Genomic DNA, 27,400 nt, shown 5'->3' on the forward strand with positions numbered 1-27,400 from the left:
GTCCAATCCGCGCGGCTCGGCCCCGCCCGCGGCCCTCCGCGCTTGGGTTCCGCTCTTCGGCGGAGCGGCGGCGGTGGGGCTTCCAATGCCCGGGGTCCGGGCAGGGGTCCGCTGGCTTTGGCCCTCGTACGTACGTGGGCGGCTTCCTCTCTCCGAACTAGGGCAAAGGGGGACTTCGTACCCACCTGGCTTGTGCTGCCTGGGACTTGCGTTCCGGGGCCGGGAGCCATCATTGAGCGGTTCCTGGGGAAGCCCCGGACCCGACCAGACGCACCCAGTCCACATCCCCCACCACAACCTACCCACCCCTCCTTCAACCACCCGTCCCTGTCCCCTACCCTTCTTACCCGCTTTCACTGCTAACGGCCTTTTCTCTCCACCAGTCTTAATTTCCAATGGCTACTGTTATCCATTCTGGCTTGCCTGACACTATGGCTTCGTTTTATATACCTTCATTTTTATATTTTCCTTATGCTAACATGTAAGTTCCTGTAAATTTTTTAAATGAATTGCACCGAATAAAATGATTCGACTGTGTTTGCGTGTGTGTTTTTACAGAATTTATGATCACTTTCTAAGACTGACTTGTCTTCTCTTGAACTTCAAGCACAGGTTGCTTTCCAAACGTTTTTAAAGGGCCCCTGTTGTCTTCCTGAAATGAGTCTTGTGCTCAGAAACCTGCAACGAGCCATCCCCCTCCGGAGAGCGCCGCTTCGCCAGAGGATGGAGATAGTCAGGAGTATTTTAGGGATCCGGAAATTCGACCTGGGGATCATCTGTGTTGACAACAAGAGTATTCAGCACATCAACAGCATCTACAGAGGGAAAAATATCCCAACTGATGTGCTTTCTTTTCCATTTCATGAGGTAAAAAGTATTTTCCTCCTTGCCTTGTCTGGCTTATCATCCAGTGTGAATTTCCTGTGTTAATTATACTACAGACTGATTTTTACTACAGACTAAAAACTAAATGATTTTTTAGTTTTATTTTGTGAACTTTTGAATATACACAAAACCTACCTACTGGCCATTGCCTGTCACTGGAGGAGAAAAGGGGATTGGGCTCCCCTCCTAATGTAATCAGTGAATTAGCACAATGCTTCTGCAGTTTTAAACGTGAAGCAATAATGAATATTTTAAATAATGAAAATTTTAAATAACACTGAATAAGAGAAGACACTTGTGTAAATATTTTCTACAAACTTGTGATAGCTATCTTGTTATTCTCACTTATGTAAGTGATTCATTCCTGGCTTCACACGTGGTTAGTAGCAGCATAAATCAGAGCGACCCTTTTGGAAAGCAGCTTGGCAACATGGTTCATCCATTAGTATCACACTCATGGAAATAAATCAAATGAAGGAAGATGACAAAATGTTAAATGTGTCATATATAAAAATGCATTGAAATGTTCACTTATTTTCCCTAATAGAAGAAAAACATTAACAGTACTACATAAATATGCAACCATAAGTGACTGGCTCAACTGAATGGGCTACCCTTTATGGTCTTTAAAGTAGGAAAATATGAAAGGCTCTTTGTTTAGAACAAAACACCAAGAGGAAAGAACAGAAAAATAAAATATCAATGTGGTGATTTAACTCCTAGATTGTAATCTATGTGATTGTGCATTGGGAAGGATGAAAGAAATGGAAAGTAACTAATTTGATAAGGTGGAAACATCTTAAGTCACTTGAGTGTAGTGGCTTTGCAGTTCCCCTCCCCCTCCCTTAGGACTAGTGAGAGAAGATTGGCTTCCAGAATGAAATCTGTAGGCCTGTGGTTGCGTGCGTGTTCCTGAGGTCCTGTTCTCACAATGTGTTTCCTCATTTGCAGAATGTGAAAGCAGGTGAAATTCCCCAGCCTGATTTTCCAGATGACTATAATCTGGGGGACATTTTCCTAGGAGTAGAGTATATCTCCCAGCAGTGCAAAGAAGATGAAGATTACTATGACGTCCTGACTGTAAGTGGGGATGCTGAAATGACCCGTTCTGTCTGGCGAAATCAATACCAGGTCCTTCCTCTGGGCCATGAGAGGCTGGCAATGCGCTGCCTGCCTCCACACTGTCACCGATGTGAAGGACAAGGCTTATCGAGGGAGACCCATGGAGAGCGAGCCCCCCAGAGAGGGAGAGAGCCTGATGGGGTTTGCATGCCCTGGGGCAGGGAGAGGACAAAAGCTTCTCCATAACTGAGATACGAGATAAGGGAAGCTCTCATCCGAGACCTTGTTTTAGCTTTGGCCTTGGGTTCAGCAAGCTGTGTAGCTAATACAGACTTTCTTGAATAAGCTTCTTAGGAAAGCTTCTGAAGTGGACAAGATTCTAGCCTCCAGGACCTTCCAGATCTGAGAGGGGCAGTGTTCTGAAAGCACTGAGTGCGAGAGTCCTACTTTAACTTCCCCAAGGATTCAATCGAGGGGTCTTCCTTTAGCCAAATAGCCACACCTTGAATGGTGTGTGTGTGTGGCGGGGGCTGGGGGGTGTCCAAGCCCTTCCATGTGAGACCCAGTGTGAACAGTGTGGAGAGAGGAGGAGGAGGAGGTTTTCCTTTCTTCCTAAGTGACAGGAAACCCAGTGTACACAGCACTCGCCCAGCTCTGGCATCTCTGTGACCGGGAGCACTGCATTCCTGTGGTGGGCGCGGGGTGCGGGGGGGAGTCTCACGGTTCAGGGGATGTTTGTGGACATCTGCTCCTGAAGGTTCTGTACGGAAGTAGAGGACCAGGCCACCACTCCCAGGACCCTCATCCCCTGGCACAGGGACAGGCCCGGCCACTTTCCGCCCTACAGGCTCCCAGCTGCACGTAGGCACCTTCTACAGCTACGGGTACCCTCCAGCTACCCACCTGTCCTCTTGGCCTTCATATCTTACCACTCTCCAGCCCTTCCCCCTGCCCCAAAAAGCAAGTGTCTCTTCAAGAAAGAACTCCCTTCGCACCCCGCCCTGGAGATCCTGGTCTTCACACCCCTGACAAGGTCCTGGCCTACCCGCAATCCCCCAAACCCCGCCCATGTCCTCGCTGCCCACCCACACCCTCTGTGCTGCTGCCACCAACCCGCAAAGCCTTGCCTTGGCCCAGAGAAGGGCTCTTAACCGCCCACCGGGTATGGGCTGAGCTCTCCCTGCCTTCCTCCTCCCCTGGCTCATGGCTTGGTCATGATCAGCCACTGAGGTGACTTTTTAACTGTTCTAACAGGTGACCGCCACCCATGGACTCTGTCATCTACTGGGCTTCACCCACAGCACGGAGGCCACATGGCAGAAGGTAGGTGCCGTTCTCCACTAGCCAGGGCTGCCCAACCTGCCCCTTGCAGATGATGAAAACCAAAATTGGAAAAAGCAGTAAAATAAGGAATTTTATAAATGCTTACTTCATAAAAAAAACCCTTATATTTGTTTTAAATATTGGGCTCCCCAAATGCTCTTAGCTGTTTTAAGTCACTGTGGAAGGTCTGAACAGAGAGACTGAATTCTAAAAATTCTATGAAATTTTAACGGCTTCAAGTTAAAAAACCTTTACAAGAGAAATTGTGATAATATTTATCAGTTGGGAACAGGATTTAAAATGCACAGGTGTCTGATATACACCGATCATATAAAGTTACGGAGCCATGGGTTTCCTCGGAAGGTGCCGGTGTTTACCCGTTAGTAAAAGTCCGTGTTGATAAACATACCATATTACGTTTAATGTACTCAAACTGTATTGTAATCAAGTAGTGAGATTGTCCGAAAGGCATAGTAAACGTTTTTGTTAACAAAAGAAGTCTGTGATGCGCTTGTCCTCTGCCCACCCCTCCACCCTGCCCCTGCCATTCTAGGCTGGGTCGACACCAGCCGCACCCCGGCTACGCCTCCCCTCCTGGTCAGAGGCGGACCCCACTGCCGCCCCTTTGCCTCTTTCCCCTCCGCACCCCCACCTCTGTGGTCCAAAGTCAGCATCTTGGGGAAAGCCCAAGATGTCACCTCCAGTGTGCCGTCCACCGGGGACCCCAGCCCTCCAAGCCCTGACCTCCATTCCCCAAGAAGAGGCCATCGGCACCCCCTCCCTCCTGTGTATCCTGCACCTGTTGTCCTGTGACCCCAGACAGGCTCTCCTCTCTCCTACCCAGGATCACCACCTCAGCCCTGGCCTGTAGCCTCACTTGCAACATGTTGGCACTCCCTGTGCACAGGTGCTGGGTGCCCATGAGCAGAATCAGGACCTGCCCTTTAACCTGTGTGGGAGGCCCCATGGCCAAGGCTCCCCGTGCCACAGCCATGGACTTGGGCCTTGGCGAGAAATTTCCCGAGGAGTGGACCCCTGGGCGGAGCCAGCAACTCCCCAGGGCCCAAAGAGGCCACACCAACTGGCCAAGCCTACAGTCAGTTTCCATTCCTTTCTTTCAGATGTACCAAAAGGAGAAGCAGGTTCTTGAGGAGCTGGGCCGGCGCACTGGGGTCAGGCTCCAGCCCCTGAGCAGGGACCTCTTCTGATGATCCCAGCCCAGGACGCAGGTAGTACCCGAGAGACCCTCCAGAGCACAGGGACACTGTATGGATGGCAGTCGACCCTTCCCTTTGGGATCCAAGGATCAGAGGCTCCACCAAACTGAAGGTGTTGCTGGCCAGTGCCCAAGCTGCAGCTAAATTCCATAAGTGGAACTATTTCTTAAAGCATCAGAGAAATTTCCATTCATGTCTTTATTTCGAACCCAGCAGACATGTTATTTTTAGTATTGTAAATAAAACAGTTCTAAACTCTCAGAGCACATAACCTCACCCTCCGTGGGGTTCTGCCTTTGGTAATGAGGCCTTTCTCTCCCACCTCTGCAGCTACTCAGGAGGATGAAGCAAGCAGCCAGGGGGCAAATGGGTGGGAGCAGGCGGTGGAGGGGACAGGCACTGAGCCAGCCAGGGCCTCCGTCACCTGAACCCGTCCGGTATAGGTGTGACTGCAGCACAGGGAGCTGCAAAGAGGTCATGACGCTAACACAGGCCTAAAACCAGAATGCTGTCATTCTGAAATTTGGTTTCCCCGTGAATCAGTTTTAGAAACTTGAGAACACATTTCCCACTGGATTTGTGTCCTGTCTCAGTCTGCACTTCCCCTCTGCTCCCAGGGACAGGGACTTGAGCCTCTGATCTATAGCCAGTCGATCAGAAGCACAGGTGACTACACAGGTCTGAGATTGGCAACCGAAGTGGGGGTGGGGAGAAGAAGGAGCTTCTCCTCCTGCATGTGTTCTACCCAGTTCCCTGACCTTGGCCCCCACCCCACCCCCTGCAGTGTCATCTCAGAACCTGCCCCTTGTCCTGCTCACACTTCCACCCCACAACACTTCCTGGGCCTGGCTGCATCTTTGGTTGCTGGCCTTGGCCTTCCTTGGGTCCTGTGCAGTCCTTCCTGTAGAGGTAGCAGCTCCAGGAATCCACCATCTGGAGTTTCGGGTCTCGGGTCTCAAGGACTGGGACCAGTGTACTCTCTCCCCCAGAGCCAGACCTGGTCCCTCCCTGCTGCGCTCCCGCCTCATTTGTGTGGCCTCTGCTCCCTCAGGGACGCCCCCCCCGCCGCCCCCCCCCGCCAAGCCCTCAGCTCATTCCCCGGATCTTCAGCCCTGTTGGTGACCCTCCTCACTTTTCCGTAGAACCTCTGCCATTCCCACCACCGTTGGGCCCTCTCCCTCAACACTCAGCTGTCCAGCCGCCCCGGACCCTTTCTGTCGCAGTTTGGTCCTCTCCGTAGATAGCCGGACCTCCTCAGAATCAACCCTAACACGTTCAGAAAATAAGATCAATCACTTCTGCTCTGTAATGGACTCTCAGTCATTACCAAGGAGGTCTGTATCCCAGCTGCTTGCAGCACACTCCCCGGATACTGGGTTAGGGTCAGGGTTAGAAGGTCAGTGTTACAAGGACCCCCACCTGACTCCCATGTGCCCCCTGATGAGCCCCACCATGCCCCTGTGTTGTCCCCACTTAATCTCCATGTGCCCACCATGTGACTCCCATGTGCCCTCCACGTGACTCTCACGTGAACCCCCCCCCCCGCCCCGTGCCCAACAGGGTCCTCCTGCGCCCTCCATGATCACTCGGTGCCCCCATGAGGCTTTCCATGTGACTCTCACATGACCCCATGTGATCTACCCCCTAATGTGCAAGGAACTGAGTTTTTCCAGTTTATCAGGCTTCCCAATGACAGTGGACTTGTCAGATTTTTTTCACTCTATTAATAATGTTGAGAAATAAAACCAAAACCATGTTAGAAAAAGTTAATGTGAAATAGGAAATACAGTCAGACCTTTAATTGGTCCATTTAACAAGAGAGGAGGCTGAGGGACAACCTGGCCGTGGGACAGCCCAGCCTGACATCAGCCTGGCCCTGACGTCAGCCCAGAGGGAACTTGGATGCAGCAAACCAGGCATCGCGCTTCCTCCGACCTCCTCCTGGAGAACCCAAGGGTGCAAAGACAGTGTCCCTGCTTGTGGGGAACTTAGGGAACCTGCAAATGTACCCTAAGAGGGGCCATGAAAACATGCATTCTGCTAAAACAATGACATTTACATGAAAACTATTAAAAAGAAGAATACATAATTCCACCAAGGGGGAAAAAATAACAGTATAGAAAGAGTAAAGGTAACAGGTTCGTCAGGGAAGAAACCAACAGAACCAAGAGGGCCTTGGCTCCCACACCCGGTCTTCAGAAGGAACCACGTGCAGCTCCTCGGGTTTTACTTGCAGGAGAAAGGCCAAGCTAGCCTGTTGCAAGTGCTTGCTCCTTGGACAGCACATCACAGTCCGTAGCCACCGTGGGGCAAACATCTCCCAGATGTCATTAGATTTAACGTTGTGGTATTTTCCCACTGGGAAAGTTGATATTTTTATGTAGATAAATCTATGGATCTTCTCCCTATGACTCCTGGCCATCTTCTTTGATGAAATTCCTGTATTTTCTTGTGATCCTCAGTCCTGTGTCCAGAGACCGCTCCTAGGCTTCAGACTGGTTTTTCAGGCTATGGCCCTTGGGGGAGAGGGACCTTGGGGCTCACCAGGCGGGGGGGACTCACTGGCCAGGAGCCGGTGGGGGCAGGAAACCCTCAGGCACTGCCCTAGAGGAAAGGCAAGTCTGGGTGTTGTTACTTTTTGGTAGGACTGGCAGGCTCTACGCAGCAGGTGTCATGTGGCAGGTGAGCCCTGCTGCTGATCCAGGGGGGGCCCTTGCAGCTGTGCTTGGACTGGACACACCCATGGTCATCTGGGCTACACAAATGACCCAAGCTGCAGGCAGCTTCCCCGGGAGGTTGGGGCGGGGTGGGGAATGGCTTCCACATTCAGCTGTGTGTTGGGGGTTGGGCGTGTGAGGCTGCCATGGTCCCATGGCTGGGCCTTTCCAGACTCCTTTCCCGATTCCCTGCTGCATCCTGAGGACCTGACAAAGACCTACGCCCACCAGCTTCTCAATAGGCTTAGGGAAAGGTGATGGGGCCATGGGGTTCTTACGTGCTAAGGGCAGCAGCAGAGGGGGCGACCACGTGGCGCACGGTAGGCAGGAAGCCAGCAGCAGGTGCGGGGGCGGTGGCTGAGACCACCGCAGGCCAGGTGGAGTAAGCCACAGGTGAGCCAGGCGCGGCGACAGCCTGCAGCGGGGCTGGGGGTGCGTAGTGGTGGTGGTGGTGCACGGAGGGTGCCTTCTGCCTCTCCGCTCGCAGGACAGTAGGGTGAGCCTGCTGCAGGCCCCCAGCACAGCACAAAGACCAGCCCATTTCAGCTGGGACCACCACTCTGGGCACTCTTCTCCCCACCCCCCTCCTCTCTCCCCACCCCCCACTTCCCACTGCTGTTCCTGACTTAGGGTAGGCTCAGAGCCCAGGAAGGGCAGGGAGAGGAGCGAAGGGGAGAAAAGGGAGGGAGGACTCACCCAGCTCAATAAGCCAGCTTTCTGGGCCCCAAACTGCACCACCCATTCCTCATGGAGGGGGAGCAGGGGAGAACTGGAGGGCTTCATAGCCAGATCACTGACCCAGAGCCAAAAATATGCCTTTCAGAGTCACTCAGATGCACAACTTCCAGAACAGAAGCCACCCAGGTTTTGACTTGGGGGGGGGGTCTCCTTTGCCCAGTGTCTGCTCTAGGCTGAGCCTACCTGTGCGGTGGGGTGCAGGAATGTGGCCTGCGGTCCCCTGGATGACACAGGGGCTGTTGGGGGCAGAGCTTGGAGCATCAGGTTCTGCATCATGACCTGGTGCATCTGTGCGTTCTGCAGCAGCAGCATCTCCACCATGTCTGAAAGGGCCGGGGGGAGCGGGGCTCAGTCATACACAGACAGCTGGCTGGCCCAGTCTGGGGACCTCACCTGAGAACAGAGCTTTAGAGCAGCCTATTTATTGAAACAGATGTAGCATATTCCAGGTGTCTGTTCCTCCTGGGGGTGCTGCGCAGATTCCCAGATGTGAAACTTCCAGGTCTCAGTGTGTGTGTTATAAAGTGTCTGGATGGTGTCTACTTGGGCTCCCAGGAGGTGGCTCCACCTGCCTTCCCCTAGCAGATTCCTCAAGCCCACCTGGGCTGCATGATGGTCCCCAACATGTACGCCCACGTCCTAACCCCAAGACCTCGGAACCTGGCCTTCTTTGGAGAAAGCGCCTTTGCAGGTGTGACGAAAGACTTATGTGATCACCCTGGCTTATCCAGGTGGGCCCCAAGTCCAGGACAAGTGTCTTTATAAGAAACAGGCAGAGGGAGATGGAGACCAAAGGGGAGACGCAGGCTTGGACAGGGATGAGCAATACAGCCACACCTGAGGAGACTTGGAGCCACTGCTGCAAGAGGCAGGGAGAACCCTCCCTGGAGGGAGTATGGTCCTGCAACACCTGGATTTGGGACTTCTGGCCTCCATACTGTGACAATGGATTTCTGTGGTTTTAAGCACCTGGATGGTGGTGCTTTGTTATGCCAGCTCCAAAGTATATTCACCAACTCTGGATACTATAAAATGTGCAAATTATGTCAGCATGAGAGGTACACAGGGTTCCCCCAGCGCCCCCACAGCATCTATATCTTGGAAATTAGGCATTTCCTCCAGGTTCTGTCAGCCTCACCAAAATAAGGAGGGTCCTCTAGGACCATTGATACCCTCAGGCAAACAAACAGGAGCCTGCACACCTGAGGGCGGGGGCTCCAGCAGGGCACAGGACACCCGCCACCAGCCTCCTCATGCAAACCGAAACTCTCCTGGGTCCCCAGCAGGCCAACCCAACCTGCAGGTTTTGGACTAACCAGGCCTCTATAATTGCATGGGCCAATTCCTTAAAACACATCTTTCGTCCTGGCTGGTGCAGCTCAGTGGACTGAGTGCTGGCCTGTGAACCAAAAGGTTGCCGGTGCAAGTCCCAGTCAGGGCAACACGCCTGGGTTGCAGGCCAGGTCCCCAGCTGGGGGCATGCAAGAGGCAACCAATTAACATATCTCTCACACAACGATGTTTCTCTCCCTCTCTTTCTCCCTTCCTTTTCCTCTCTCTAAAAATAAATAAATAAAATCTTTAAACAGCACACATACATCTCTTTCTCTCTGTATACACATCCCACTGGTTCTGTTTCTCTGGAGAGCCTGACTCTCACAGATTTTGCCCCAGGGCTGGGGTGCTATGGGAGGTCGGGGCCCAGAGCCAGATTCCTGCAGCAGCGCGGCTATGGGAACTCTGACCCTGCAGGACATGCAGTTGGAGAGGCTGAGTCTGCGGCAGCCCCATCTGGGAAAGGCCCTTGAGGAGACACGTGTGCCTGGGCCAGGGCAGCCCCCACCGTCAGCAGCAGCGGGAACCCTCGGAGGGACCGTTTCCCCTGGCAGGCCCGCAGGACTCCCACCGAAAGAGGCAGGGCTGAGAAGATTAGATTAGGCAGGAGGGCACAGAAATGGACCCACCCTAAACAGACATATCACTAAAGGGACGCGTCGGTGCAATGGGACACAAAGCCTTCAGGTAATGGCACAGGGTCAAACTGATGTCCATGGCAAACAAATAACATTGACCTCTAACTCGCAGCACACACACATCTACTCCAGATTGAGCATAAATCTGAACGTGAAATGTAAACTGAGCCTTAAGAGACAACACGACCTTGAGCTGGCAAAGGCTTCTTGAACAGGATACCCAAGGCACTAGCCATAAAGGAAAGAGCCTGAAAAACTGAGCTTTATTAAAATTAAGAACTTCTGTTCATCCAAAGACAAGAGTGAAAAGGCAGGCCTCCAGAAGGACTTAATATTTGTAATATTGTACATGTATGAAAAAAGGACCCAGTGTAAAATATAAATAATTCCTATAAATCAATGAGAGGCAGACCACCTGAAAGAAAAATGGGCAAAATACTTAAATGGGCTTTTCACAAAAAAGGATATTCAGATGACCAATAAATACATAAAAAGGTGGCATACAAATTAAAGCCAGAATGAGCTACCGCACATGCCTACCAGATTGGCAAAAATTGGAAAAAGTCTGAAAACACAGTGTTGGTGAATCGCTGTGGGCAGCTGAAACTCTCCCTCTCTTCTGTGGCACGTACATGGGAATCGTCACTTGGGGAGACTGTTGGGCAGTGTTTCCTGACCGGGCCATCTCATTCCCCAGCACTGCCCCATGTCCACATCCCTTCACCAGAGAAGACAGGAACAGACAGAGCAGCACTGCTGAAGCAGTTGCCACAGGAAAGAACTGGAACACCCCACCCGTCGGTGGGCTGAACGGTGGCCCGAGGGGTGCCTGCATCCTAATCCCCAGGACCTATCATTGTGTTTCACTACAGGGCAAAAGAGACCTTGTAGATGCGATTAGCTTACGAATCTTGAGATGAGGTGGAAGCAATGGAAGTGTCCACAGATGGATGAAGAGATGAGCAAAATGTGGTCCATACATACAGTGGAATATTATTCTGCCTTAAAGAGGAAGGAGAGTGTGGCGCACACTACAACATGGAGGGAACTTGAGGACATTATGCCAGTCACAAAAGTACAAATGCCATGTGATTCCACTTATGGAAGGTTCCTAGAGGGGTCAGATTCATAGACACAGAAAAGAGTTGGTGGGGAGGTGCCAGGGGCTGAGAGAGGAGGAGGGAGAGTTAGCATTTAAGGGAAACAGAACTTGAGTTTGGGGAGATGAGAAAGTTCTAAAGATCTGTTGCATTGTAATGTGAATATAGTCAACCACTTAAACATAGGTAAGGTGGTAAATTTTGTTATATTTTTTTCACCACAATTTTTTAAATTAATTAGTTTTAAAAGACATCTTGAGGTGGTGAGATTTTCTGGGATTGCCTGGGTGGGCCCAGTGTAATCACAAGTATCCTTAGAACCTGTTGAGAGAATCATCGACCTAGATTTCTGTACCCCGCGAAACTAGCGTTGCAGAATGAAAGGAAATAGAAACGTTAGCAAGAAAGTAAACACTGAGGGAGCTTCAATAGGCTGTTCTGAGGAAATTTATTTCGAGACAAAAGTAGGTGATCCCAGAAGGCTGATATGAGATAAAATAAAAGGTGGGTAAAGATGTGAGGTAAATTCAGACAGTGTTTTCTGTATGAAATTATACTGGTGTATATTCCTGTGGAGTTTTTCTAATAGGTGGAACGGTACCAGAGAGCAACAACGGTGAAGTCAGGCGAGGAAGCAGCAGCTACCGTGTTCCAGGTTTCCTTTCTCACTGGGGGAGGCAGTGGCTCAAGACTGTGTTTAACTTTATATCTGGCAGCCCAACAGTTCTCCAAAGTGTTTGTTATAGTACTTTTGAGATTTCATATTTTTACATTCAAATATTTGATTCATTTGGAAATCATTTTTATATAAGGGATGGGGTAAGGAATTTGACTTTTTCTAAATAGCTAGCTCTGTATTGAATATTTCATTTTTTAACACTAATTTTAAATGTTGCTTTTAAGGCATAAAAGCATCTTTACACACATACAAGCACTCGCACCATTTGCTCAGTTTGCCTTGGGAACCCAACAGCCTATCACTAAAGTTCACCTGGAAAAAGCAATAACAGGTTGTGAAGAAAGGCCAGGCCCTCTCTACCTCCAAGGCAGCTTTGTGTGCAAACGGCTCTCCGGGGAGAGCTGTGTGGCGGCCTTGCACTGAGCCTGAAACATACCACAGTATGCGACGTGCTACAGTAGTTGAACAAGTTGGTTTTAGCCACTGGGACAGAGTTGAGAATGCCGGTCAGATGACCCTACATTTGGGTCTGTCTGTCCCTAGACTCCCAACACCATCAGTCACTAGGGAAATACAAATTAAAATGACGATGACCTACCACTACCCCTATTAAAATGGCTGAGGCTAAAAAAGCCTGACCTTGCCAAGGGAGGACGTGGAGGAACCAGACCCTCACACACGGCTGGTGGAGATGTAAAATGTACAGACGCTATGGAAACAGTTTGGCAGTTTTTGTAAAAGTTAAACACAGACTTGCCACATGATCTGGGCATTCTACTTCTAGATATTTACCAAAAAGAAATGGAAACACGTTCACAGGAGACTCTGACATGAATGTCCATGATTCACACTCCAAATATCCATCAATGGGAGAAAGGGTAAGGAAACTAGTGCAGCCCTTGGCAGTGACAAGGAACCCAGCTAGAGTCATGACTCTTAAAGCAATTATGCTGAGTGAAAGAAGCCATACAAGACAGGGCATCCTCTGTGATTCGGTGTACGTAAAACTCTAGAAAATGCAAATTAACACACAGTGACAGAAGTGGATCAGCAGTTGCCTGTGGGGCCAGTAGGAGAGAGTGAGAAGGGATGCGAGGAAGCTTTTCGGGTGATAGGTGTGTTCACCAATTTGATTTACTGTCTTGGGCTCATGTGTGTATCCATATGTCAAAACTTATCAAATGGTACACTTCAAATATTTGCCAGTTCTTCCGTCATCTCAATAAAGCTCTTTCTAAATTGTATATTTAAAAGTTACTTAAAAACAAGAAGTAATTGAACCAAGGTTTTTGTAGAGCTAATAATTGGTTGAATTCGGATTGGAGCCCCAAATTCTTTCAATTCCTAATGAAGTCCTCTCTCTTTTACCTCTTTTCTTCCCTAAGCAATATCCATCATGGAAGCATTACTCAAAGTTAAAGCGATTTTCATGTTGGTAATAGGTAACTCCAGCTGAGTAGCCAAAAGCTGACCTGTAATGACTATCCTGCTTACAAAATATTTTTCTTTTCAGTGGAGAATTTCATAAGCCCATAACAATATTAATATCACTCACCTTCCTTAATACTTCCCGACCTTTGAGCTGGGAAGGCCTGAGGAGGGGGAATCTGTGCAATGAGTGGCTGCTGAGGTAGCTGCTGAATGATGGTGGCAGGAGGCTGGGGGACCTAGGGAGAGTCAGGTAACTGGCTACCTGGATGCATCCTTGGACAGAGTGTCCTACAGCACCCACCTCTCCACACGCCCACACACGCATCTACCCAACCACTCACCCACCCATTCACCCACCTACACACCCACCCAGTAACCCATCCATCTACCTATCTGCCTACCCACCCATCCATCTACCCCTGACTAATCCATTCTGCTCAACCAGTTACCTCCCCACCCACCCATCCACCCACCCAGTAATCCAATCACTCATCCAATAACCCACCCATCCAACCACCCATCCACTTGCTCACCCACCCATGTATCTACCTCGTCATCCAGCCATCCACCAACCTGTCCATCTACCTATCTATCCATTCATCCAAGGAGAATTTAAATGAAAGGTTGAATTAAGAGCTGAACAGATAAATATGTGAATCTGGGCATTACTTAAGACATGGTATGTTATGGACTGAATGTTTGTGAACCTGCCCCCTCCACCAATTCATATGTTGTAGCCCTCACCTCCAATGTGACTGTATTTGGAAACAGGGTCTGTGAAGAGGTGACAAAGGTTAAGTGAGGTCATAAGGGTGGGGCCTGGATCCAATAGGACTGGTGCCCTCATAAGAAGAGACACTAGAGCTCTCTCTGTGTGTCATGTGATGAACAGTGGGACACAACCATCTGCAAGGCAGAAAGAGGGCCCTCTCTAGGAACCAGATTGGTCGGCACCTTGATCTTGGACTTCCAGGCTCCAGTCTAGCCTACAGAACTGTGAGAAATACATTTCTGTTGTTTAAGCTGCCTGTCTGTGTTACTTTGTTATGGCAGTCACAGCTAATAAATACGTAGTGTTTTTAAAGCTTCCCACATTTCCTGGCTGCACCAGGCTAAGCTAATCCCTGGTTTCATTAATGCTACTTTAACAGAGCCACCCAGGGAATGTGTCATGAAAATAACCTCTGGCTTCTCTCCTGAGGTAAAAATAAATGTGCAACAATTTCAGGCATGCGCTGGGCATTGAGCACACACCAGAAAGACTTTGTTTTAGTCCTTTGTGAGTGTACAAGGCCCTGACTCTGTCCCTTCTTTCTCAGCTCACAGAAGGCATGGTACAGGCCACAGGTGACAAACTTCTCCTATGAGCATCTCGGCTCTGTGGGCCAACTACTCAACACAGGCACTAAACTAATGAGTCTGGTCCAGTGAGACTATATATGAGCCCCGAGGTTTGCACTTCATATCATTTCCATGTGTTCCAAACCGTTCCTCTTTTGATTTTTCCCCCAAACATTTACAAGTGCAAAAGCATTCTTAGCTTGCTAGTTGTACAGATGGCAGGCCAGCTTTAGCCACGGTCGTGGTTGCCACTCCCAGCATCAAACAAGGACCTCACCTGTCCTGGCTGACGGACCTCCTACCTTAGGCTCTTTGAGCACAGTTTCTAGAAATTCAATGACTAAGGGCTCTGACTGGGCTCTTGGTGTCCCTGAGGCTGAGACTGAAACACGGGAGCATGGCCAGACCCTGGTCAAGCGCAGGAAGTGTGAACGTGCTTGGAACTGGGGGGAACCTTCTGTACTTACAGCCCCCTGCCTTGATACCTAGAGGGATGTTCCAGGTGTCAGAAGACCAGATGGCACAGGCTGGGCATAATTGGGACCTGGCCGCAGAGAGCCCCGGAGCAAAGGGGCTCTGGGGGCTCTGTGAGCGTGGATCCCTCTGAGGCGCCCCTTCCCACTCCATTCCCTCTACCATGAGCCACCAGGCTCCTCTCTCAAAGAACAATCATCCTCCAGGTCCTGACCCAGGCTGCCAGCACCATCAAGCTCCTGGCCAGCCAGCGCAGAACCTTCTCAACCAGGCCTGCCAACCTCCTCAGCCAGTCACACCAACCTTCTCCCTGAGGCCTTGATGCACCAGATTCCAGCTTCTGTCCCTCCTCCGAGTCCCCGCTGGCCTCCCATACAGTCCTTTTTGCTTAAACAAGACAGAGCTGCTTTCCACTGTTTGCAACCCAGAATGCTGAATGAAGGTGTGAGGCTCTCAACATTAGAACACGTTTCACTCCCTCCCCTCGCTTTTTTTTTTTTTTTTTTTTTTTTTTTTTAGTTCTGTCCTTGAAATGAAGGTTTCTCCTGGCCATTTTGAGGTTTGAAAAAAGAGTTACCATGCTTCTTCCCCAAATTCAAGGTCCTCTTGATGCTGAATTTCCCTAATACTTCTCCTAGAGCAAAAGTTAGGACCTGGGGCTGGGACCCTAGCCTCTCATCTTTAACGAGGGGACAAGACCGCCCCTCCCCAAAACCCTGCCTTAGGGCACCTGTGAGGATGAGGGAGATGAGTGGCTTGTGATGTCCCTGTGAGTGCCTGGGTGTGGTAAGTGCCCCACTGTTTGCTCTTAGCCAAAGGACCCTCTTCAGCGCACTCTCAGAATTCTGCTGAGCTTGTCAAAGACGGGAGGTCTTGGCAGGCACAGAGTCCCCACAGGGGTTCTGCCTCCGGCTTCACCTGAAGACCTACCAAGTGCTGGATAACGCGAGGCATCTCCAGGGCCTCTGGGGCTGGGGAGGCAGCAGGGTAGATCCCAGAGGGCTCTTCTGGGGCCAGCGCTGACCCATGGGCTCCTCTGCTGGGCCCCCTCCAGGCGTGGGCACGGGTACGGGAGAGCTCTTCCAGGAGGCGTTGTTCCTGCAATGCCAGCCAGAGGCTGCTGCATCGAGGGGCAGCCACCAAGCCGAGTGGGAGAGACTGTGTCCTGGGCTCCTCCACGCTGGGTGGCCCATGCAGGACACCTGGGGTCTCCCTCGGTCCCCACAGGGCTTCCCTGGAACTGAAGTTACACTCGATAGCGAGGCCCAAGGGCCTTTGAGAGGGCACACGTGAGAACACTGCTCCTTTTAAAATTTACCAAATCGTATGAACTAATCTCTGGTTCTAGCTGCCTCAGCACCCCCTCCACTACAAGGGCTGTGTTCATCATAAATATTTGTGTGGACTTTGTGTGCACCTTCCTACTGCTGGTGGATAGAGCTGGGACAAGGCCTCTGGGCTTCTTAGAATTCCACTTCCTGTGGGAATTGGGCCCTTTATTTAGCATTTCCTCCTTGGATTATGTGCCACCAGAGCAGGTGTCATAGCTAATCGCATGCTTGTCAGGGCCCAGATCACACACAGCGTGAGCGTGTTCCTTTCTCCAGTTAGTCCATTCCATGCCCCAGGCGTGAAGTCTTTCAGCTGCTCGCAGTTTACCAGCCACCCATCCACAAGTCACAAATCTCTCAAAACTGGTGCTGAGTTCAGAGAGACAGGACACCCCCAACTCCCACCCTCAGCCCCAACCCCCGCCTGCACCCCACTCCTCACTCAGGTCTGAGTATGGGGGCCAGTAGTTTCAGCTATAGACAGCTCTGGCCAAGGCTGCTGTGGTGCTGGCCTACCCTGAGTCTCTGCAGAAGGTCTTTCCTCCTCCTTAGAGCGCTCTGCAGGGCTGCATCCAGCCTGTTTTCTTGTCCTGGAGAGAAGCTGTGCTGAGCAACGTGCAGACCCATCAGAATGCCCCAACCTTACCCACTGGGACCTGGAGACAGCCAGAGCCTCCATTTTCTCACCTGGAAAATGGGGATGAGGGGTGTTCCTGTCCTGGGGTTTGCAGGTAAAGATGACAAATAGGATGTGAGGGTGCACTGAGCAGAGCACCAGTGTGTGCATGTGTGTGAATGTGCTTGTATGTGCGAATGTGTGAGTGCATGTGAGAATATGTGTGCATGCATGCATGTGTGAGTGTGTATATGTGTATGCAGATGCCTGTATGTGAGTGGCTATTGTCAAGATGAAAACAAAAGCCTTCAACCTTGGATATAAGGAAGAGCATTAAGCATAGTCTTGTCAGTGACAGGAGTGGGAGGGACCTGAGCAGAAGGTAGGTCTCGTGCCTGCCTGTGGGGCTCCAAGGAGCCCAGCTCTTACCTGGTACAAGGTGAGGGTCCTCATAATCCCCTTCCACATCCTCACGCTCCTGCTCCATTTTCTGTGAGGAAGAGACCATGACAGGGACAGGTTCTGGTACAGGCTCAGTATGAGTGGGGCACAGGCTGGCGTGGGGCACCGTCTGTGATCCTGTCTGTGCCCGAGACAGAGGGGACTGGGCAGGAAATGCGATGGAGGTGTGGGACAGGCTGCAAGGATAATCAGCCTTTCTTAGGGACATGTGTGTCACGTTCTCCACACAATGCACATATTCTTCCTTGAATTCTGAGAGTGGATACCTTGTTATGTGCGTCCCCTTCACACAGCTTTCTGAAGAGTTGGACCCAGACTATCTCTGTGTGCCTGACTGTAAGGGGCCGCTTTGAGTGGTATCAGGGACCATAGTCCTGTGCAAACTGGGGCCTGGGAGAGGACCCATAAGACTTGGCCGGAACACTGGTAATGCGGTTGATAGGCAGGACCCGATAATAACTCTGAGGGCCCCTGGGGGAAATCAGGCCTAGAAGTACATCACACTCCTTGAAGCAGGCTTTGGTTTCTCCCCCAAGCTCTGTTAATCTTATATCAGATAACCAGCTCAAGGCTGGGAAAGAAATGTACAAAACTCCTGGACCCTGACCCAAATCCCATCTGGCGCCTTGCTCATCTCAGACCCAAGCAATTTGGTGTGTTCCTGCCATTGTCTTCTTTAAACATCACCTATTCTCTGTAAACCTAAATTACTGATGTAATTAGATTACCTATACATCCCTGCTACCTATTCCCTGCTTGTAACCCTCTCAATAAAAGCCACTGGACACGGGGGCTGGGGACATTCCCCACCAGAGGGAATCGTCTTCCCCTTCCCTTGACAGGCAAACAGCGTCTGGAATGACTCATTCTTCCATCCACGGTGAATCCGGGGACTTTGTGGGCCAGAGTCCACCATACCGGACCACCCTGACCACCCCATGTGGGCTCTGAGCTGGGCAGCCACAGTCTGGCCCAGTCCTGGGGCAACGCCTGCTGGCCCCTGCAAGGCGGCCCATGGGTCACCAGAGGGGGGCTGGCAGGGAGGTGCAGGGCTGGTAGGGCAGCAGAAGAGGAATAAAGCAAGTGGGGACATGGAGGAGCTGCTGCACTGAGCAGCCTTTGAGGACAAGCAAGCCATGGACCATGCAGACCCTTAGAGGATAAGAAGACCGGTGTAAGGAAGGGTCCACCAGGCCGCCCAACCCAGGCCCAGCCCAGGGGCCTATAGGTCCTGCTCTGGGAAGGTGTCTGTCTTCCCTTAAACACTGAAGCCCAGAGGCTCCTCAGGGGACTTTCATGGGGCCCTGGAAGTGTCTGGGCTAGGAGGTGCATGCTTGTGTCCTGGCTGTGGACACTGCCTGAAGAACCTACTTGGTTCTGCACAAATAAAAAGATGGAAAAGCCAAGAAACCATAGTCCTTCATTACAAGGCTAAAAACCACGGGAGAGGATGTTGCTGGGAAGCCACGGCACTGAAAAAAAAATTTCTTTTAAAGCTGAGGTCGATCCTCTTACCAGCTGTTAAAAACATGAGCGCCTGGCTGTCTTACCTTCTTCAAGAGTTTCAGGGTCAGTCGGGTCATTTGGTCTGCCACAGAGGAGTCCATCATCTCAGGACCACAGGAGAGGGGACGCCACAGGCCCCTCCCTTACTGGTTGTCAGTTATCGGCAGGAAAGCACAGCTCAGCTCCCAGAGAGAAGCAGCCTCAGCCCTGGTGTCTCTGAAGGATTGTGGCGCTGGCCTTGGTTTACTTCCTGGAGACTGGTCTCTGCCAAGGAGTGGGAGGGCCCTACATCCCTCTGGGCTGCACTGGCATCTGAAGCCAACACTGGCATCGCCACAGCAGTTGCTAGGTGCCGCGGAGGGGTAGGCCCCAGGTTGCCAGGTTTTCGTTGAGAGTCCTTCAAAGCCCTTCCCAGTTCCCACACAGGAGTTACCTGCAAACACGACCTTTCCCAGGTGTGGCCTGGCCGGGTTTCTTGGGGAGCAAAAGTGGGCAGCAGCTGTGGCCAGAGGGGCAGAGGGGGGACCTCAGGGGAAGACAGTTCCCATGTCATCAGGTGTCACCCCACCCTCTGGACAGAGCCCAGAAGAGGGTGAGGCTGTGGGGAGCGGTCATCTGTATCCATCCCTGCAGCACACAGGGCCTGCGCACTCCATCCATTATGGCCTCCAGGAGGCCAGCAGACCCCTGGCTGCTCCTACGCACCCTCTAAACAAGATGATGGGAGTAAAGCTCCAACACCAGAAGACTGGGTGGGGGGACCAGCTCCCTGAGGATTTAAGGAAAATCTCAGCCACAGAGGGGGCAGCACCAGGGAGCCGGCCAATGACCCACCCAGGGGCTTCCTGCTGGGGCTCAGAATTTTGCTCACCCAGTGGGCACCCATCTGGTCATTTGAGGGCCAGGAGCCAGGCCCTCACGCACCAGGCAGAATGTGTGTCCAGTGCCGGGACAGTCAGGGGGAGCACCTTGCCAAAGAAGCAGTGGGTGTCCTAATGGCTATGCAGAAGGGGCACCTGGAACAGGTGTGAGCACAGGGGGCACCTGGGGCAGGTGTAGGGGGAGGGTGGGCCCAGCAGGGGAGACCTTTGTAGCCAAGGCATGGCATGCAGGGGACAGGGCACAGAGCCAAGGAAGTAGTTCTTGGTTCACGTGGTTTTTCATTTCAGGTTTACAGAAGGGTCAAAGGGACTGATGAAGGGAGGTAACAGATTTGAAACCGGAGTGGTGACTACAGTCAAGGGCTGGGGTAGGACCAGGGCTCAGCAGCTTGCAGCGCTCTCAGTGTAGCCAACCCAACTTGCATCAGATGGCCAAGATTGGGTTAAAATCCCTTAAGTTGCCCTTTAGCATTTAGGTTTTAAATGTATCATTACCCTAACAAACAGGAGGTTCGGGTGTGCATGAAAACTAGTTAACTTAGCAATTTTATGCAGCTAGGAGGTAACTCCAGGGGTATATACATCCCAGGGAGTATGAATTTTGTTAGACAGTTTAAAATAAAACAAGCTTTATTTTTTAGAAGTTTTAGATTCACAGTAAAATTGAGAAGATAGTACAGAGAGATCCTACATAAGGCTCCCCAATTATTAACATCTTATCTTGGTATTTCACATTCTTAATGACCTTATATTGCTACATTATCATTAACTAAGATTCATATTTCATTTTATTTCCTTATTCTTTTGCCTAATGTTCCTTTTCTGTCCCATGTCTCCTCTGGCTTGACAGTCCCAAGGAGATTGGGTCAGGGATTTTGAAGAATGTCCTTCTCTTTGGATTTGTCTTATGTTTTTCTCCTGACTGGACTGGGGTTATGGCTTCTTGGGAGGAAGGCCACAGGGGTGCAGTCCCCTTACCACATGCTATCCAGTGTGCTTGCTGTCAACATGGCGTGTCACTGTTTTTGTTGACCTTGATCACCTGGCGGAGGTGGTGTCAGTCAGGTATTTCCACTCCCCATTACTGTTTTTCTCTCCCCACACTGTCCTCTGTGGGAGGAAGTCGCTATGTACAGCCCACATTTAAGAAGTGGTGCATTATGTTTCCTCCGTGAGGGTGAGTATCCAACAATTACAGAGCCTGTTTAGAATGGCCATGGACATGATCCTGGGATTCGGGAGAACAGTTTGGAAACCACCGACCAAAACCTCATGGGAAAACTGTGCACAGGACCCCCGTGGAGTGGTAAGTTGATGGCAATATGTAAACTTTGAAAGATTCGGGCATAGATCTGGATCTCTGACTGCTCTTGGAAAGTCTGATCCTATGGTCTGTCATCATTGCCTGTTTGGCTACTGGTTTTATGAGCCCACCACCTCATGCTTGCTCAAGCTGCTCATTTCTGTGAGTTAAGACTAAAAACTTCACTGACCACACAAAGGGCTGTGGTGCCACACAAGAGCACAAAAGTTTTCTGGCAGTTGAGTTTCCAGAGCTTCCTGAAGAATATTTGTGTAAGTCACGGTTGATTAGAATCACACCTTCTCACTGAGGTTGAAAGATGAGCTGTGTCAGCTAGATGTCACTATAGCACATTAACAGAAGTGCATTATTACTGTTGGTCTGTCTCAGAGAAGTGACCAAACAGGGAGCACACAGCCTCCACACAAACCCCTTCAAGTAGTGTCACAGGAATGGGTAAGATAGAAGGAAACCCAGACTCTATGGTATGTTTGCTGCAACATTGCCTGCACAATGTCACCCACCCCAGTCTTGTGTTTTATGCCACCTCTCTAGTTGCAGTCCACTTGAAGTACTGTCATTCTACCCAGCAAGAATGGCCCAGATCTGGAACAGAGTATCATGGGCGTTTACACTTCTCACAGAGGGAAATTAAGGCACAGCTGTTCAGTTGTCTCCCATGTCTCTCTGGGATTTGGTGACTCCCACCCTGTCCTTGTCATCTGCCTGTGCTCTGTAACTGAAATGTGGTGTGTTCTATTGACACACCTTGCAACTGAATCGTAACCTTGCAACTGAAATGTGGTGTGTTCTATTGACAGACTCTAACCTTGGGGCTTTGCTTTCATTTTCCCTTTAATGGTAAATGTGATGTTACCAATAATGACGAGAAAAGATAAAATGAGACTGAGAATGTGAAGCCCACTTAGGTAAACAAGGTCACTACTTAAGAATTGCTACTCCCCTGGGTACCCACACTGATTAGGAACACTCACATAGGTAGTTAAGTGAAAATAACAAGAGATGCAGGCCAGATGCTTTGGATTGTCAACTATCAGAGGCTATCAGCTTCCAATGAGCTTGATTACACTTCCAGTATCCGACTGTTAATCAAAACTGTGGGCTAGGAATAAAAACTTTGCATTGTTTCCTTATCTGGACAAACAGGTTCCAGTGAAGGTAAGGAACAATGATTTCATGAGACTTCAGATTCCCACAAAGGCTATGAATTATTAACTAAAGTCACATTCCTTATTTAAAAAATATTTTTAATACTTTATTTTTTAGAGCAGTTTTAGGGTCACAGCAAAATTAAACATCCCTTTTTTAAAAAAAATAACCATTTGCAATATATATGGAATAATTTACCCAGTTATTTCAAAGTCTTAATCCTTTTTCACTTGAGAAGAGCCTGATTTTCGTATTCACTGAATCAGTGCTTGTCTTCTAGTAATCTAGAACTGGATATAATTACTGTATCTTTAAAACTCATTTCTCACTAATTTTTTCTTAAGACCGCAGGCCACTTGGCAAGTCAGATTACAGAGTCCCTTCCATTCTGGGGTCCCAGAAGCTGCATTAACAGCAATAAACGCACATCCCAGGTATGGCTTTGCCTTTCCTCCTGCAGGTCCTCAGCGTGTCCCTCTCTGCAGAATTCCTAACCAGCATGGGGTCCCTCCTAACACTCTTTAATTCAGGGGACTGCTTTATGGCAGAGATGCTGGAGTAGTCCCAGGACTGTGGGACCCTCTGGTCAATTCCTGTGCCGCACGCACCCAGAAGCTGCAAGCTGGGGGCATACACATTAACTCAGAGATCTCAATCTGGCCCTGTCTCTCCAGTAGGAAGAATACATGGGTCCAGGAGTGGCACCAGTCCCAGTGGCTTCCTGTCCCTGCAACTCTGGGTTCTGTGGTTGGAGGCTCTGACCCAGATTCTCACCCAACTCATAACTGGCTGCCCTGGCACTTGGGCTCCTTCTGTTCAGGATCCTGCAGGTAAGGAGGTAGAAGAGAAGTGATACACCAGGGGAAGAGACGTATAGGCAAGGATCCAAGTGATCTTGCTGGCTGTCTGGACTGTGAAATGAATAAAGAGAGCATCTCAGCGGGGAAGGCCTCAATGACCAGGGCCTGGCCCCGAGGAACGAGAGGCAGGGGATCTGGGACTGACAGCGGGGGCGAGACGTGGGATGCCCACTGCTGCTGTAAGGCAAATCGGTTTCCCAGGCAAAGGGGCTCAGCTCCAGGAGCTGCTTCCTGGGCTTTCGGGGGAGTAACGCAGGTGGGGACGAAGCGTGGGCGGCCTGGAAGCCCTTTTTTGAAGAAGGTGGGGTGGGCTTTGCAAACGCCCTGGTTCCTTCGGGATCGGTTTCATCTCCCCAGGGAGCCACGTCTAACAACCAGGTAACGAATCGGGGTAAAGCTGAGGGCAACACCTGCTCCCAGGGACTTAGCGTCTGTAGGGCCCGCGCCGACAGGGCGGTGCCTCGGCCCCTTCAAAATCGACCAACCACAGCGAGTTCTGAGACGACCGTGTTTCGCTTATTGGAGTACCATCGCGCCAATCGGAGAACAGCAAGCGGCAGGGGCGGAGTTCCACGCCAGCCGCGGCCCTCGGAGCGCGCGTACGCGAGGGCATGAACGTGACCCCTGATTGGCGGCGGAGCGGGCAGGGCGCGGGGCGGGCTCACGTCTGCGTGACAGTTGTCGTGGGGGAGGGCGAGCCAGGGCGAGGGGGAGTGTAAATAGAGCGAAGGCGGCGGCGCCGTGTCGGATCCGTCACCTCCCGGGTGGACCTCGAAGAGGCCTGGAGGGAGATGGAAGACGATGAGCAGGAGCAGCGGCGCAGAAAGGTGGAGGCCGGGAGAGCGAAGGTAAACGGTAACGCCGACTCCTCCTGCTGCCCCGATGTAGGCTCTTAAAAGTGAACTCCAGTGCCAGCCATCACCCCCTGCCAGGAGCGGACGAGGTTAGGCGGAGGTCGCCTCCGCCGCACCCTCGCCCTTTCCTTCAACTCGGCTGGAAGCCGCCGCCTGGCCGCCGCCATCTTGAATCCGCCGCCCTCTGCCCAAACCCGCCCTCGGTGCGGTCGCCGCCAATGAGCGGCAGAGGAAACGCGGCGATTCGCTGGGAGGCCGGGCGTGGGGCACGCCGGGGCTAAGGGGCTGCACCTGCGCGCGAGGGATGGGGGCGTGTCGGCTGTGGTTGGGGCGGAGGTCTCTGCTGGGACCCCGCCCTCCGGTGTTTCCTGGGAGACTGGCGTGGCGCCCTTCTTAGGAGTGACGTGAGGTCGCGTCCGGGCTCCGAGGCGCTGTAACGGACGGGAGTCGCTTAGGAACAGTCCGCGTCCCTGACCGCCCACCTACATCGGGAGTTCAGTAGAAAGGGAAGGGCAGGCAGGTAGTGAAAACAAGGGTTTCACCGCACCGTACGTCCTCGTTCTCCCGGACAGCTATCGTGTGGCACACCTGCACGCCTGTGCACACCCACACCTGCTACTACTGCACCTCGTCAGACCTCAGGTTTCCTGGAGAAGTTCGAGAAGCTGTGACTTTGTTGCAGTCCTTGGCGAAGCCGGCGCGCTCCCTAGGGTTCACCGCTTTTTCCATCCGTTGAAAACTACATGCAGATTTTCATTTTACTTGGAATTCTGCAGTATTTTTTACTATAAAACGGTCTCCGGGTGGTGTTTCAGGAGACTTGTTTACATTGTGGAGTACCTCTCGCTGACCTACTGCTTAAGATTCCCAGGGTCCAGAAGCTCCTGTTCTTGCTTCCTTGCTGTTTGGGACCCTGGTGTGGACAGTCTTAAGCAGGTGAGGGTGGAGGAGTTGTCCAGAGCCCGCCCCCAACGTTTGGTTCCTAGGGAAGCCACAGACACCTGTGCCAAGCTTCCAGGGAGGAGTGTTACGTCCTTGGTTGTGGATGATGCCCTAGTGAACTCAGTGGTACTGGAGCCATGTGTCTCGAGGCATGCTTTTACCACCTCCCTTCTGCTGAGGTTTTCACAGAAACGCTTTTGTGGTACTCACTGTTTTAGGGGCACATGGACATGTTGGCTGTCACTCCCGTCCCGTCCCCCCCCCGCCCCCCCGCTGGCTGTGGGAGGGGACCTACTTTGAAGTCAGGCATGGCCTGTGGGGATTTCATATGGATTAGCTGGTAGGAGGTATTCAGTGCTAGTTCCTTCCCTTGAGGAAACCATAGGGCCACTGCATTAAAGAACCATTCAGAACCACAGTGACTGGTGTGAGGCAGTGACAGGGACAACAGTATCTAATTGAAGAGTGACAGGCAGAGGATAGAGTGGCCTCATTCAGGCTTCCCGTGAAGGTGGAACTTATGACTGGGATTTGATTAGGGAATTTGGGGCCTGTTTTTTGCTCCCTTTGCTTGTGTCTGGCACACGTTGGAGACGAAAGTGAGCCTGAGTTTAACAATGTGTTCCTGAGCTTGTCATGATTTGTAAACGTGAGTAAATGGGCTTGAACAAGCACTGAATGTGGTCATTAACCTCATCTTAAGGAGAAACAGGACACCTCCTGTTGGGCAGCCACAGACCAGAAACAAGGACTGTAATGCAGGAAAGGAACTCGCAGATGGTTAGATTTCATGGAGTGTGGCATAAAACAAATGAATTAAAATAAAATGAAATAAATAAATGAGGCTAATTTCGAAGGCACTGTCTGCCCTTGACAGACGGTTTTTCTCATGTGAATGGCTTGTGTAATTTCCTGTGTACATGGAACTGTACACAAACATTTGCTCAGTACATTTGCTGTTATGACCACAATTGTCATTTGAAGGAACAGATGTCCCCCTGTGAAAAGCTGATGTTAGATCTCATACCTATAGAATAAGGTGTTAGTGGGAGAGGGAGAGTGAGCAGAGTCTGAAACCCCCAGATTTGAGGGACAGAATGAGCTGGGTTGTGCCTTGTGATGGGCGACATTCTGTGGTCCCTGGTGCTTTGGTGAGCTGTGTCATGAAAACTAGAACATCTGATTCCATAAAGGAGGATGTTAGATTGACCTGGCTTAATTAATTTTTTGCTATTTCTGTACCTTGTCTCAGAATCTATGGCTAGGAAGTTTTGGCTAGGTTATGTATTTCCTTGATTGGGGGAAAATGGGGGCAAAGGAAAAGATTTAGCTTTTATATGGTTTTTAACCTTAAACATGCCTTGATTAAGGAATCAGTCTTTTAAATAGATGCACTTTCTAAAATACTATTTTTTCTGTAAATTTCCAGTGGCTAGAAAAGCTATTCTGCCACTCTGTCATCTTGCTTTCTTTTTTCTGTATACAGGCATAATTAACAGTCCTCAAGCTAGGCTCTTTGGATATAATTCTGAGCGTAGATCCTGGCATCATAGGTATTAATGAAGGCAGTGTGTAGGGGACAGGGATCTATTGATTGATGTGAATCTGGCCAGGTGTGGCCAAGTGGACTGAGCCAGCCCCAGAGCCTCATGTTCCCCACGAGCCTGCTGACTTTGTGGTTCTGTTACCTTTTTCTCACCTACCTTTGCCTTTACTACTTCTCTGCATTTTTGCGCAGCTTGCTCACTTCCGACAGAGAAAAACAAAAAGTGACTGTGCGCATTCGAAGAAAAAGACGGCGAAGAGGAAGGGCTCGGCTGTCGATGCGCCTGTCCAGGAGGAGAGTCCGGTAGCTACCGAGGACAGTGGATTTCTAGGAGGAGGAGACATTTGCAAAACCCCATGGAGTAGTGACACCCCTGATGGGGCCGCAGCCGCTCAGGTAAATTTATGTGGCATCATGCTTTTCCATTTCGCTCATCTTCTAGTTATTGTTAGTATAATTTACAAAAAGTGGTCTTCGGTCTGTTTTTGCGTCTCTAAAGTGGGAAAAGAAGGTTTTAGTTTAGTTTGCAACAGGGGGAGTATATATTTGTAGTTTTACTCCTAATATATGTTTTATTTTTGTATGATTTTGAGAAATTTTGGATTGACTTTTTGAAGGCAGTGTCCGTATTGGTGTGTGTTTTGGTGATGGAAGTTTTACAAGTATGAGTTCATGGGGTGTGGCTGTGTGCATCCATCCCTGTAACAGGTATTTCCTTGGACATTTAAAAAAACCACACTACTTCTTCACCTACTCTGAAATCCACCTACTTGTTATGTGTCCTTTTTCTTCTTTCTGAACATGGGATGAGGAGGGAAGGGGGTGAAGATTTGGAAGTGTGGTCTTGTTGGAGGAAGCACCATGTTCTGCTACTCAAGGCCGTGAGAACTGCAGGGGGCAGGCGTAGCAGGTGAGTGGACTTGGGCATTGAGAGTGTTAAGGGTTATGACCCTGCATGGCTTCCGAGGCCTCCCGATCAACTGTAGGTG

General features: G+C 50.7%; 3 protein-coding genes across 17 annotated transcripts in view; 2 read left to right on the forward strand and 1 right to left on the reverse strand.

Annotated features, from left to right (window-relative positions):
- The first annotated feature begins 23 nt into the window (after positions 1–23).
- YBEY (ybeY metalloendoribonuclease) lies at positions 24–4,758 on the forward strand. Of its 3 annotated transcripts, none has more exons than XM_054576519.1 (5): positions 24–126; positions 613–867; positions 1,837–1,965; positions 3,202–3,270; positions 4,392–4,758. In XM_054576519.1, exons 2-5 carry the CDS (start codon positions 658–660, stop codon positions 4,476–4,478), a joined length of 495 nt encoding a protein of 164 aa, XP_054432494.1. In that variant the 5' UTR covers positions 24–126; positions 613–657; the 3' UTR covers positions 4,479–4,758. The 3 variants fall into 3 exon arrangements, with proteins under 3 accessions (XP_054432494.1, XP_054432475.1, XP_054432484.1); XM_054576500.1 differs by having other exon boundaries at positions 37–130; XM_054576509.1 differs by lacking the exon at positions 24–126 and adding an exon at positions 469–481 and having other exon boundaries at positions 608–867.
- Positions 4,759–7,478: 2,720 nt separating this feature from the next.
- Positions 7,479–18,959, reverse strand: CUNH21orf58 (chromosome unknown C21orf58 homolog). The gene is made up of 7 exons (XM_054577575.1): positions 18,900–18,959; positions 17,317–17,377; positions 16,788–16,861; positions 15,871–16,038; positions 13,250–13,361; positions 8,126–8,265; positions 7,479–7,709 (listed from the first exon to the last, which is right to left on the reverse strand). Exons 1-7 carry the CDS (start codon positions 18,957–18,959, stop codon positions 7,479–7,481), a joined length of 846 nt encoding a protein of 281 aa, XP_054433550.1.
- A 4,787-nt stretch (positions 18,960–23,746) lies between these two features.
- PCNT (pericentrin) overlaps positions 23,747–27,400 on the forward strand; it is a 111,656-nt gene continuing 108,002 nt past the window's right edge. For all 13 annotated transcript variants that reach the window (XM_054579336.1, XM_054579400.1, XM_054579354.1 and 10 more), the window contains exons 1-2: positions 23,747–23,917; positions 26,604–26,807. In XM_054579336.1, the coding sequence (XP_054435311.1) occupies positions 23,861–23,917; positions 26,604–26,807 (261 nt within the window). In that variant the 5' untranslated portion in view covers positions 23,747–23,860. The remainder of the gene's footprint in view (positions 23,918–26,603; positions 26,808–27,400) is intronic.

Source organism: Pteronotus mesoamericanus, unplaced genomic scaffold (assembly GCF_021234165.1).
Source record: "Pteronotus mesoamericanus isolate MK-2021 breed Mesoamerican mustached bat unplaced genomic scaffold, CSHL_Meso_final contig_116, whole genome shotgun sequence".
Taxonomy (NCBI): Eukaryota; Metazoa; Chordata; class Mammalia; order Chiroptera; family Mormoopidae; genus Pteronotus; species Pteronotus mesoamericanus.

Bases quoted from the DNA above. Each gene is read 5' to 3' on its own strand.
- YBEY (XM_054576500.1), top strand. From the start codon at position 86: ATGCCCGGGGTCCGGGCAGGGGTCCGCTGGCTTTGGCCCTCGTAC. The intron at 131-612 runs GTACGTGGGCGG...CTTCAAGCACAG, and splicing joins GCTGGCTTTGGCCCTCGTAC to GTTGCTTTCCAAACGTTTTT. The intron at 868-1,836 runs GTAAAAAGTATT...CCTCATTTGCAG, and splicing joins TTTCTTTTCCATTTCATGAG to AATGTGAAAGCAGGTGAAAT.
- CUNH21orf58 (XM_054577575.1), bottom strand. From the start codon at position 18,959: ATGATGGACTCCTCTGTGGCAGACCAAATGACCCGACTGACCCTGAAA. The intron at 16,039-16,787 runs GTAGGCCAGCAC...CTGGCATTGCAG, and splicing joins ACCTTCTGCAGAGACTCAGG to GAACAACGCCTCCTGGAAGA. The intron at 13,362-15,870 runs GTAGGTCTTCAG...GACTCTCCCTAG, and splicing joins CTCGCGTTATCCAGCACTTG to GTCCCCCAGCCTCCTGCCAC.